Source organism: Colius striatus, chromosome 16 (genome assembly GCF_028858725.1).
Source record: "Colius striatus isolate bColStr4 chromosome 16, bColStr4.1.hap1, whole genome shotgun sequence".
Taxonomy (NCBI): domain Eukaryota; kingdom Metazoa; phylum Chordata; class Aves; order Coliiformes; family Coliidae; genus Colius; species Colius striatus.
This window is the reverse complement of record NC_084774.1, coordinates 5588582-5601712: the sequence shown is the minus strand read 5'-3', so window position 1 is coordinate 5601712 and position 13131 is coordinate 5588582. Positions and strand designations below refer to the sequence as shown.

The following is a 13131-nucleotide window of genomic DNA, read 5'->3' as shown; positions in this document are numbered from 1 at the left end:
CATGGACATCTATAGATACACAGATACACACACTGTTTATTTTTTTTAACTATTTCAGTCGCTTTGCGCGCAATTTCGTTTCGGATTCTGACAAGAAAAAAAGACAAAAGATGTTTAAGGGTTTTTTTTCCAAGGGGCTGGGAAGGTTTCGTTCTGTTCGATGCCGCAGACCGAGTGCTCCCTCCCAGCACCCTCAACGATATTAAGATAATTTAGCTCTGACTTTTCCGCCCATCTACAGCAAAAAAAAGAGTAAATCTCCTCTTTTTTACCTTCCAATGCAGTAAACGAAACACAGATTTGCTCCCTTCCCCCTTCATGGAATATCTAAACATCTATTTTCGTATAAAACGATTCAAACGATCTCCCTGCAGCAGAGGGGGACGGTCTCTGGCCCATACTGCTCCAAAATGCCAACGCGTCCCCTTGTCACCCTGTGTTTGTCTCTCCAGACCAAGACAAGGCTTTCTCGTTGCCGTTGTTTGCTGTGTTGGCTTCTCACCTCGACAAGATTTTCAATACAGAACAAAAATATATGTTAGGCTTTTAAAATACAAATAAGTTCGATGTGAAACGAAAAAAATCGTTATTTTTATAAAAGAAAGGAGAATCTTTACGTTAGATGGTGGCGACCGAGAGGAGAGATCTGGAGCCGAGCATCCCCATGGGGTGCCGGTGTCCCACAGCTGCATCCCGGCCCCTGGCCCCGGGAGGGAGCGAGAAGCCCTGTCCCTCCGTTTTGGGAGCACATGGATGATTCGAGTCGTTACAGACCCCAGCACCCGTGTTCCCGGTGCGCGGGTTTCTAGGCACGGCTGCGCTCCGCGGCAATGGCGGGACGCGCTGTCCAAGCTGCCTCCAGCCTGCAAGGGGGCCGCACGTTTTGGGGGGCAGAGAAAAGAAAAAGGAAGGAGTGTGAGGAGGAAAATTCCGTTAAGAACCGGCGGAGAGCCGTTTGTCCGCCGCTTCAGTGGGGCTCTTTGTTTCGTTGTGGGGAAGGGGCTGGCGGCAGGAGACCCACGGCGTGGGTGCGGGGCAAGGTGTGGGGCAGGGCGGGCAGCATGAGGGCTGCGGAGCTTTTGGGGATGGGAGGTGGATGGGGGTCTGCGCTGCGGCGCTGCTGGCGGGACCTGGCGGGCGGGGGGGGGGGCGGGGGGGGGATGGGCTTGGCCGGGGAGGCTGGTACCTCCCCCAGCACTGCAGCAGTTCTCTCCCCTCTCCCTCTTCTCTCCTCTGCGAGGTGGGCGCACTGCGATGGAGATGCTGTCAGGGGCTCGCGCAGCCCGTCTGGTGACAGCCGCCAGCTGCTGACAGCACCCCCCCATCCCAGCCCGACTCCCCCCCGACCCCGCCGCAGGGGCAGAGGAGCAGCGCGGAGCGGGCGGCGGGGCCCGCACCTCCCCGCAGCGGTGACATGCCCCTGAGCATCCCCGCGGGGACCCGCTCGCACTGCGCCGGGACGCGGAGGTAGCGGCTCGGAGAAGTTCCCCCCGCCCCCCTCCGCCCCCGCAGCGTCCGCCGCCCCTCGCCGGGCGCCGAGGTCCCGTCCGTCGCCCCGCCGTTCCCCCGCCCCGTCGGATCTCTCCATCCCCGAGGGTCGCCGAGCAGCGCAGCCGGCCAGCCAGTCACCATGGCCACCCTCCTCCGCAGCAAGCTTTCCAACGTGGCCACCTCGGTGTCCAACAAGTCCCAGGCGAAGATGAGCGGTGTGTTTGCGAGGATGGGCTTCCAGGCGGCCACCGATGAGGAGGCGGTGGGGTTCGCCCACTGCGACGACCTGGACATGGAGCATCGGCAGGGGCTGCAGATGGACATCCTCAAATCCGACAGCGGGGAGGAGGGGGGCGAGCCACCCCTGGAAGGGGACATCCACTACCAGCGGGACGGCACCGGGCCCCTGCCGCCCTCCGCCTCCAAGGAGGCAGGCGTCTGCTCGGAGTTGTCCGGGCAGGGCAAGCCCAAGATCACGGCCTGGGAGGCGGGATGGAACGTTACCAACGCCATCCAGGTACGGCCGCCACCGGGCAGCGCGGAGAGATCCCGGCCCCGCGCTCCGCTCCGCTCGCCCGCAGCCGCGGGGTGATGGCAACCCACTGCGGAGAGAAGGGAGGGAAAGGGAAAAAAGGGGGAAAGAAGTGTGTGTGTGGGCTGGAATAAGGGAAAGACGGACAGAAATAGGGAAAAAAGATTAAATAGGGAAAAAATGGGGGGGGGGGGGAGAAAAAGAGGAAAGACAGAGAAAAATAGGGGAAAATAAAGGTTAAAGGGGAACGATGAAGGAAGATAGAGAGGGAGGAAAAAAAGAAAGAAAAAAGAGGAAGGCTAGACAAAAAACAGTGGGAAAATGAGGGAAAAAAAAAGAAAGAAAAATAGTAGAAAGAGAAAAAATTGGGGAAAAAGAGAAAAGAAAAAGGGGAAAGCTAGAAAAAAACAAAGAGGAAAAAATGGAGGGAAACAGAAAGAAAAATAGAGGGAAGATAAAAAACAAATAAGGGGTGGGGAAGAAAAAACACGAGAAAAACCCAGGTCTCTGCTCCCTCCCTCCTCCTCCGGTAGCGCAGGGCCGGCCCCAAGCCCCGACCCCCTGCCCCACCCGCTGGGCAGGGCCTGGGGGATGTGCCCCCGGGCTGCCTCAGCACATGGGCCAGGGGGCAAGCAGGGTCCCGGCACGGGGCCCGGGCCGGTGGTGGGTCCGCACCGGGGGAGGGGGGACCCTGGCCAGAGTCTTCGGGGGTCCCCGGCTCTGGGGGGCTGGGTGCACTGAGAGGCTGCAGACAGCGAGGGCACAGACAGGGGCAAAGCCCAGGTACCCAAACTGCACTGGCTTGTGCGGGGTGCTGCGGGGTGAGGTGATGCGAGTGTGTGTGAGCATGTGGGTGGGATTGCGCAGGCAGGATTGCGGAGGGGTGCTACATCAGAGGGAAAACGGGGGTGTAATGGCGTGTGTGGCCAGGATTGCGTGGCGTGGCTGCGTGACCGATTGCGTGGGTGTGATGGTGTGCAAGCAAGACAGCGAGTGGGCATGTGACTGTGAGTGTGCGGCTGCGTGTGCCCAGGCACACCAGCAACACGGTTTCCATTTTGTCTCTTTCTAGGGGATGTTTGTTCTGGGCCTGCCCTATGCCATCCTTCATGGTGGATACCTAGGACTCTTTTTAATAATTTTCGCTGCAGTGGTTTGCTGCTACACTGGGAAAATCCTTATTGCCTGTCTTTACGAAGAGAATGAGGATGGGGAGATAGTCAGGGTGAGAGACTCCTACGTGGACATAGCGAACGCGTGCTGTGCACCTCGTTTCCCCACCCTTGGAGGCAGAATCGTGAACGTGGCTCAGATCATTGAACTGGTCATGACCTGCATTCTCTATGTGGTAGTCAGTGGGAACCTGATGTATAACAGCTTCCCCAACTTGCCCGTCTCCCAGAAGTCGTGGTCCATCATTGCCACGGCAGTGCTCTTGCCTTGTGCGTTCTTGAAGAACCTCAAGGCGGTCTCCAAGTTCAGCTTGCTCTGCACATTAGCCCACTTTGTGATCAACATCTTGGTGATCGCCTACTGCCTCTCCAGGGCACGTGACTGGGCCTGGGACAAAGTCAAGTTTTACATTGATGTGAAGAAGTTTCCCATCTCCATTGGCATCATTGTCTTCAGCTACACCTCTCAGATCTTTCTGCCTTCCTTGGAGGGGAACATGCAGAACCCCAAGGAGTTTCATTGCATGATGAACTGGACTCACATAGCAGCTTGCATCCTTAAGGGACTCTTTGCCTTGGTCGCCTATCTGACCTGGGCTGATGAGACCAAGGAAGTCATTACAGACAACTTGCCATCCACCATTAGAGCAGTAGTCAACATTTTCTTGGTGGCCAAAGCCTTGCTGTCATACCCTTTGCCATTCTTTGCAGCTGTGGAAGTTCTGGAGCGGTCCCTTTTCCAAGATGGAAATAGGGCATTCTTCCCCAACTGCTATGGGGGTGACGGGCGGCTCAAATCCTGGGGACTCACCCTCAGATGTGCCCTGGTAGTTTTCACCCTGCTCATGGCTATCTATGTCCCGCATTTTGCCCTCTTAATGGGTCTTACTGGGAGCCTCACAGGTGCAGGGCTCTGTTTCCTGCTCCCTAGTCTTTTCCACCTCAAACTCTTGTGGAGGAAGCTCTTGTGGCACCACGTCTTCTTTGATGTTGCCATTTTCGTTATAGGTGGTATCTGCAGCGTCTCGGGGTTCATCCACTCTTTAGAAGGCCTCATAGAGGCCTTCAGAACCAATGCTGAAGACTAAGGAGGGGCCAGAACCAGTTGCAGTAAGAGAATTGCATCAAACATCTGCATAGCCAAATAATTCCGCATCCCTTTAATGGAAAGAGTCATTATTTTCGTGCATCCAACAAATTCTACGTCATAGAATCTGCAAATTAAAGGAAATAAGAAGAGATGAAAGTGTTCACCCTGCTGTCTTTTGAAATAAGCTAAGATTTAAATCTATTTTTTTGTTCTTTAGAGTTTTTAGAAGGGAATTATCCAGTGCCCCATCCCTGTCTCCTCACTTGTTGCCTGAAGCTTGGTCCCCCCCACGAATGACCTCTTGGGGAACAGTCGCAGTTCTCAATACTCCTCACAGATATGCAATTCCATGCTTTGGGAGCTGAAACACAGGCACAGATCCAATGGGATTGGCTTAACTGTGCTGGAAGCCAACCAGCCACGGGTGCTGGGAGCAGGGACCTTCGTTTTACACTGTGTGAGCTGGATGTAGATGAGACCTCGATTGTAGGAGCAGCCCAACAAGTCGGAGCAGTGGCTGATGAGCAGCAATGCCAGTTACCTGCAATGTTTACACCATAGTCCCATAGATGTCAGGACTGCTTCATTCTTCCACGCCCAATTCGCACCGAGGAATGGCGCTTCCCATCGATTACAATGGTTGAAATCACAGCCCTGGAGTCCTCTACTCGGTGACTTTGGTTTCCTTTCAACAATTATTGTTTCAAAATTAGGAAAACTAAAAGAAGAAGAATAGAAGAGATATTGTTGGCTTTGACGTTGTTCAGGATACAGGAACAAAACCTACAGTACAATTCATTCTGTGCAATCTACCAGATGTGTGGAGCTGTTTCCAATGTACATGTGGTGTCATTGTGGTAAATCAGATGAAAAATGTATATCAGAAAAAACAACAAAAAAAAGAAAGTAATTCTATCTTTAACATATAATGTGGTATATAAATATATTGAACAATAAAGAGAGAAACTAGTCAATGAGGCTGGCCTGGTTCATGAGGGGCTCGGAGGAGCTGGGCAGGGCAGAGGGAGGTTCATCCTCCCTGCACACTCTTGGGGTTACCACACTGGTGGTCAAGGGTTGTCACTGGTGATAGAATTCAGCTGTTTGAAGAGCTGGGACCCTTCTATTTCAAGAAGGGGTTGTCCTACAGTTGAGAGGGAGAGTTGCTTTCACACAGCACACGCCCCATCCCCATCAAGCTTTTCAGACTCCAAGTGCTGGATGGAGTTTGGAGACAGGTCCTGAGATTTTTGTTCTTGTAAAGAAGCAGGAAAAAAAAAATAACAGAGTGGGGGGAAACAAACAAAATAAGAGGTTGTGGGTATCCCCTGGTTTGAACCAAACTCTCTGCCCTGCCTACAGGTGTGGAGCAGGGATCAGCCCCACGCTCTGCACACGTGTCTGAAACCATTTCCATTTACATGATGTAAAAGCCACAGCTGCTTTGTTGCCGGTCCACTGCTGCTGCACAGTGGGAATGAGGGTTTGGGGGACACACACCAACTGGCAGCACCTCCACAGCCCAGGCACAGCAGAGATCCCTGTAGGGCTCCTTTCAGTCCCCCTAAATTATGTGTTGCCCCCCCCACCCAGCAGTGGGCAGCTCCGCAATGCGGTACTGGGGGGGTAGTGCAGAAAGGAGGAGGGTTGATGTCCTTTCCTGTTGAAAACAGCAATTTGGGTAGTTTCCCTGACAGTCTCCAGCTGTGGGATTTATTTCATGTGGGAACAGGGACATGTGGTGCTGTGGATGGGTGTGAGGGACATTGTGGTGGAGCACAGGCCCCCCTGGATAAGCTGCATTTCCTTCCTTGCTGGCTCCCTTTCCTGGCTGTGCCCCATCCTCATCCCCATTCTCAACCTCATCCCTGTCCTTATCATCTTCATCTGTCTCAGGAGCCATTCCATCAACCTGCCTAGGATGTGAGTAGACAGCTCAGTTGGTGGAGCTGGGTGAGGAGCTCCTCCTTCATGGGTGCCTGCTGCTTTTTCTGCTGCTGTGAGCTCTCTGTTCCAGCTCTCTTTTCTCCGTAGGGCACTGAGGAGGGACCAGCATGGGAAGAGATCCAGCCCATCCTCTCTCTGCCCTGTGTAATGCTGAGATAACCCCTTGGATCCTGGGAATAGGTGGAGAGCTGAGGAGCCCTGTCAGGTTAACATACTCCTCTGCACACTTCTTTTGCATCTGCTTTTCACGTGGTTGTTTTAGGGTCCTTTTCTCTCTGTGTTCCCCATTTGGAAGCAGTGTTGCAGTGGCAGAGCAGCTTGCTGACCTGTCCTTGCAGATCTGATCACAGACTAACCTGTGCAGTGTCTTTGTGTTTTTCGAGGTCCACAGGTTCCCTGGTTCAGGGCATGTGATGATGGAAATAATTTTATGAAGCTTTAATTTTGCAGAGGTTTCAAACCTAATTCAAACCTCATTTTTCCCCCCTGTGAACAGAATTGTCTCCTGCTTTGAGTGTATTTGGGGGTCTAAGATGATTTCTGCCTTTTTTTGTCGCAGTGAGGGGAATGTCAGGGCAGCCAAGGGCTCCTTGCTCCCATCCCTCAGGGTGCAGAACAGAGGAGCATGAGCAGAGAGTGCCCTCAAAGGGCAAAGGGCACCTCAAATCCTTGAGCCCAGTCTTGGCATAGCCCCTCACCCCTGCTTTCCCTGCTGATACTGCCTGGATGGAGGGACTCTGCAATGCATTTCAGCCTCCCCTGGGGTGCCTGGCAGAAGGCTGTGCTGGTCCCAGGGCTGACAGGCCATCTCAACATCTGTCTTGCTGGAGTTTTCAGCTGTGGTAGAGCCTGCGATTATCCAGAGAGCCCCAACGGGCTTTGTCTCGCTGTCAGCTCTGCTCAGGCGCTTCCCTCCTCGTTTCTGCCGGGTGCCGACACACAGTGGCTGCCGTGCAGCGAGCCTGCGAAACCAGCCCGCCCAGCAAACCCCAGCAACGGGCTCAGGCTTTGTCCTCTAAACTTGCCGGTGGCTGCAATGGGCTGTTGGAGCAACCCTTGTGACTTGGGCTTAAAATCCAAGGGTCCCCCTCCAGCCTGCTGCAGCAGACATTTTGATGCTGTGCTGATGCCAGCGAGTGTGTGGATGAAGATGGTGTTGTGAGAGACATGCAGCCCTTAAAGCAGGGGATACAGCAGAACGAGCAGAATAAACCCCAATATAGCAGCAGGTTCAACTTGGACAAAGCAGAAGTCTCCTGAAAAACCAACACGATAGCAAAGTCTGGCCTCTGTTCCAAATGGCTTTTGTCTGCAGCTTTGTAGCTTCTGGTCATGTGCTGCAGCAATCCTCTAAACCTTCTCTTTCTGAAAATGAGACAAAGGCCCTCTCTGCACTATTAGGGAACAGATTTATTTATCTCTCCATGTCTTTACGATTCCCCAAGTACAATAGGGACCTTTATTTGAGTTTATTCCCCAGGACATGAGGGTAATGTCAAATCTCTGTTATCCTCACACACCCACATGGCCGTGTCACCCAAAGGGACCATCGGTGGGAGCTGGAGCAAGGCTGAACCCTCTCCTCTCCCTGTGCTGCTGCTGGTGCTGGAGCTCACAAAGGGGTAGGTATGGCTCTGCCTTCTCCCCATGCACAAGGAGCCAGAGACATTGGCTGCAGTGGCAGTTGGCTGCCTTGGCCTTATGATGCTCCAAATCACATATTCCAGACTGTATCAGAAAATGCTTGTTTTGCTGGTGGCACCAATGTTCTCCATCATTTGATTTCACACATCTTTGTACCCGTCTGTGTATTCAAATCTCGCCTCAGCTCACACTTTTGCTTTTGTAATGGCCTCCCTGCTCAGTGACCTTTTCTCATCTTCCTCTCTGCTTTGAGATTCACAGGACCAGCTGAGATGGGCATGTGCTGAGGATCAGTAGCTTGACAAACACTTGAGGAACTGTGCTGCTCTGCATGTTTTCTCAGAGCTGTGGGACCTACCAACCAACTATATCATTGTCCACTCCCACGAGAAGGGCAGGTATAAAAGGACTTTTGAGGGTGAAAGAAATCTTCCTGGGTAATCAGAAAATGCCTCCTGTATGTGAAGTTTGTATGGTGAGATCATCAGTGGCTCCACCAGCACACTCAAACACCAAACTGTTATTTGGGCACCCAGCCATGCAGGGATGTGGTGACCACTGCATTGGGCACCTGCAGAGGGAAAGGGAGAGGAACAAGGAGAAATTAAGTGGAGGGCAGTAGATTTTAGCTCCAAGAGGGCTCCTCTGGGCTCAGTTCTGACATGTCCATGGGACTTGTTCCTTGTTGGCTTGCTCTGGTATGTGTGTGGCCCAGGATGGGGAGCATGGAGCCAGAGGAGAGTCACACAGGAAGCAGAAGGCAGGTTGTACGACTGTTGTGCCTGCAAAGTTCAAGCATGTAAAAGTCCCTCCATCTCCTGTCCTGGACATTGCTGCCAGGAGATGAGGATCCACCTCACCCAGCTCCTTTCTTGCTGGCAAGCTCCATGGATTGCTGATGGATCAGCCATGAGTTGTGGCCATATGTCGGAGGTCTTGCTGGCATTTGGGAGGTGACCCATGCCTTATTACCTCTGCTAGCACCCAGCATGTGACCCAAGGCAGCCTCCAGTGAACAGAGCACTTTGTTCTGACCCTTTGCACTTCCCTGCCAGCGAGCTGCCCTCTAATCTCCCCCCTAAGGAGGGATTTTCCTCTGCCAGCCCAGCTCCCAGTGCTTCAGGCCCCTCAGAGAACGTGGCAGGGTAATCATTTACTTCCTGCTATAAGCCACTCCTTTGGAACTTTTCCTTCGACCTTCAGACTGAATTGCCAAAATAAAAACAAGGGGAGGGAGAGAGGTGCTCGCTGTGGGTACTGCTGGCCACGCTGACAGAGCCCAGAGAGGTGCTCGCTCTGGGAACTGCCGGCTGCGCTGACGGAGCAGCTCCCTGTGCCAAGCTCGCTGCAGGTAACACTGATTTACTGTCTCTGGGAGGACTGAGGCTTTCTCTTAATGAGGACTTAGACCAGTTTAGGAGAAGCAGAGGTTTTCATGAAGGGCTTGTCCCTTGCTGCCAGGGTCCTATCTGGCCTGTCGGAGAGCTGCTTGGCTGGTTCAGGGTCAGCGGCTGGAAGCGGAGGGGGTTTGAGTTCCAGCTGTGGGTTTGATTCCCAGCTGTGGAGAAATGCAAAGAGGAGAAAACCAGCCTCCTTGCTCCCCCTGGAAATATGGTACTAGGTGGAAAGGTTTCTTGCATGAACTGGGACTCGTCCTTGGAAACTTCTAAGCCAAGGAGCTTCCATCACCCTGCTTGTGTCTGCAGCCCCACATCAGCTCACCTTCCCCAGGTGGGCTCCTGTGGGGAGCAGCCACAAGTGTTTGTGACCCTGGGTAATTTCAGGAGCTGGCAGATCAGCAGAGGTAGCTGGTGACTGTGTGTGTCCCCGTGCCCCTGAGCCACCTGCAGAGGCTTGGGCTGCACTGGGCTTTTGCAGCCAGCACTATGAGGGTGAGGTTTGCACCAAAAACTTCAGATCATTTTGGCTCTGGTTTCCCAGGCTATGTTTTGGTGGCCAGGCTAGGCCTGGTGAAGCTCAGGGGTGCTGTGTCTGACGCCCCTCTAACAGGGCATCCCCAAGCCCCTCACTGGCAGGACTGGGAGAGCTATTCCTGGTGCTGGAGTAGGTGAACAGAGACGAGTTCAACAGATTTTGGTATAGATCTGCCTCTCTTGCACACGTGCTCACAGGCCCTGACAATACCTTGAGCAGTGCTTGGCCCAGTTTGGACTGGGCTGTGGATATAAAAGGGTGAAAACATGCATCCTACACAGTGGAGCACTCAGGGATAGGGATGGAGCAGGGCAGAGGGAATGCATTCCCAGGAACACTTCACCCACAAGCTTTGCTAACAAGCCCAGCCCTGTGCCAGCAGCGAGGGGCCTGGTTTTGGGCAGTGCAGCTCTCTGAGCCGTCTCCAAGCTGCTAATCCCTGCTCAATCCGGCTGGGAAACTGCCTCTCTGTCCTTGTCCCTGCCAGCCTGGTCACACTCAGGGCTTGGGCTGTGAGTGTACACCCTACATCAGGCTGATGGCACTGCAGGAGAAAAAGAGACACTCATCCCCCTACCCTAAACAGTTGGTTTTTAAAAAAGAAAAGCTCCAAAACATAGACTACAAGGTATCCTGAAGTCCTCTGAGGAAGCAAGAGAATTGCACCTTCCCCAAGGACAAGGCTGGCTAGCCAGGAGAGGAAGGCTCTCTTAGAGTCAGGCTGCTTCAAGCTTTGTGTTACTCAGTGAAACTGTGCCTATGCTTAAAAGCACTTTACAAAGTCCCAGCCAGGTAATTTAGTGATAATAATATCAGACATTTATTCCTCTGAAGATAGAAAGGCCACGTTTATATTTGTAGGAACGGAGGCATGGGAAGTTGCAAGAGCTGCTCAGACACATTTTAGCTGTCCTTCAGAATAAAAACTAGTCTTGAGTGGCCTCCTCTTGGCTCCTTTTACCAAAACATGGGAAACTTCCCACAGCACCCATGTGGGACTCCTTGGCCAAATCCAGGGCAATACTTGAAGTTTTTATGCTAAAATAAAAGTATAGAGAGGAGAAAAAAACCTAAACAAGCCCAGTGGTCACTAATAGTCTGTTCAGCCTTTCATGAACCCTCTTAAGATGAAGAAATAGGCTCAGACTTCTTTTAAAAGAATATCTTATCCCTATCCTATTCCTTACCTAGCAAAGATAACTGCATAGTCAAACATTTTAGGTCACCTTTCAGTGCAGGTTGATGGAAACTGGCTTCATGCTCTCTAGAGAATTGTTTGTTTTAGTCTTATCTGGACTCTTCCCTGCAATTCTGATTGCTCAGGACTGTGTGGTTCCACTTCAGGCATACTTTTATGATTATGGTTGTGGGTATTGCTAGATAAGAGGATTAAGGTGGCAGACCTTTCCCTTGCATAGTATATAAAATATTATAATAGAGTGGAGGGAGAGAAAGGGCTGGATCTGTTGTTCACTGGACATGTCCTGCCCTTGGAGAAACTGCAAAGGTGGCTTTGCTCACCAGCCAGGTCTGGCCTCACCAGGAGGGCCCAGGCTCAGCCATGGAGGACCCTGCAGCCCTCAACTCCTCACAGGGCTTGGAGAAGTGAAGGTTTCCCTGAGGAGGAAAGAAAAGTATTTCCAAGTACAGGCAATGTCCAGAGGCTCTGAGCTCTGCCAATGCAGCTGAAAAAAAAATCACCTTCTGTGACCAGAGCTTGCTCAAACCATGGTCTGACCAGGCAGGAGACTTGCACAGAAGGAGTTAAATTGCCTGGGAGCTTCTCATCACCTCTGAACCCAGGTCTCCATAGAGGTTTTCCTGGTATAAATGTGCTCTCTGGAGGGCAGAGAAACCTCACCCTGGTACAGAAGACCAGCAACCTCAACCCTGGCACAAGCTGGCCTCCAGCATTGCTGGAATTGTTTAACTTTGTTTAGAAGCGAGTGGGTGCTGGGCAGGGCATCAGGCCAAGCCCAGTCCCAGTGAAAAGGGTGCATGGTCACACTTGCAGCACCTCTCAGGATGTGTGCCTGCATGCCTATATAGTGCATGTACCCTGCAATCACTCCCACATCCAGCAGCCCCTTCAGTGTGTCTTGTTATGGGCAGGAGACAGCACGGGGGAAGGGGTGAGAGTTGCTGCCGGCTGCTTCTGGAGCAGGATGAGGGGGGAAGGCTCACCTTTAGCACATGGGCAGGGCTGCCTGGGTGGGCAGCACACTGGAGGCTAAATCTGCTCACTTCTCCCTGTCTCATTCATGTCCTCCACCACGAGGACAACCTCTTGCCCAGGACACCTTTCCAGGGAGAGTCACAGGCCTCTCCATGGCAAAGTGCTCTGCAGCTGCCCCAGGCATCTGATGTTGAATCCCCAGTTAAGGACCTGCCCTGTGTTGGGGATTTGCTGGTTGTCCATGTGTCCTTGTGCTTCCAGGAAATGTCTTCTCCTGTGCCAGGGATCCACTGGGAGGACAAATTGTGCCTCAGCCCCTCAAGAGCATCAAACAACCAAACCCTTTCCTGAGAGCAGGAGTTTGTGAATTAAACAGTGGGAGGGTAATTTTTTTCCAGTGGTACAGAAGGCACACAGCCAACCAGTACCACCCACCTTTCTTCCAGTGCCCTCCACCTGCCAGTCCCAAAGCACTTTCCACAGAAGTGCAGAGAGGGACGCTGCAGTGGTGGCAGAGCACCCTAGTGACCTCCACTGGTCTGAACACTGGGTGGGTGCTGGCCAGCCCCAGCTCAGGGAGCCAGCCCTGTGTCCCAGAGCCCTGCTCATCTGGCAGGCAGACAGCACTGCACCCCAGGGTGTATTTCTACTCTGTGCCCTTCACCTTTGCAGCTGGAGAAACGTCTGTGTGCTTTGCTTCCCGAGGACACCCGCTGCCAGCTGCTGAGCTCTTCCTCCAGCCCTAAGGAGAGGAGACTATTTTGCCTGCCTTTATGTCCGTGGTCTGGATGGAGCCCTCCTCTACTGCTCTGGGGAAGACAAAAGGTAATGCTTTTGGCTGGTATGGTGTCACTAACCCCCTGGGGATGGTCAGGGCATGAAGGAGGCTTCTCCGTGGAGGTCTGCCAGTGATGTTCACTTGCAGAGCAGCTGCCCAAGGGCACCTCATGCCACAGGCCAAGGACTGCACAGAGCTCTGGAGCTGGCTGTGTGAAAGGACGCAACCCTGAGTTACAGCCACTGCATATACAGCCCTTGGGCGTCATCAGCCCTTAAAGGGGACAGGGTGGACAAAACCAACCCAACCGTTGCTTTGTCCATCACACTGTTACTGCCTCCACTCCAGATCAGATATGCATTCCAG

General features: G+C 52.9%; 1 protein-coding gene across 1 annotated transcript; it reads left to right on the top strand.

The window, feature by feature from the left end:
- Positions 1-1630: 1630 nt before the first annotated feature.
- Positions 1631-4283, top strand: SLC32A1 (solute carrier family 32 member 1). Its single transcript, XM_062009332.1, has 2 exons — positions 1631-2008; positions 3096-4283. The coding sequence occupies exons 1-2, from the start codon at positions 1631-1633 to the stop codon at positions 4281-4283; spliced, it is 1566 nt and encodes a 521-aa protein (XP_061865316.1).
- The last annotated feature ends 8848 nt before the right edge of the window (positions 4284-13131 follow it).

Excerpts from the sequence above, each read along its gene's own strand:
- SLC32A1 (XM_062009332.1), top strand. The coding sequence starts at position 1,631 with ATGGCCACCCTCCTCCGCAGCAAGCTTTCCAACGTGGCCACCTCGGTG. Across the intron at positions 2,009-3,095 it reads ACGTTACCAACGCCATCCAG|GGGATGTTTGTTCTGGGCCT; the intron begins GTACGGCCGCCA and ends GTCTCTTTCTAG.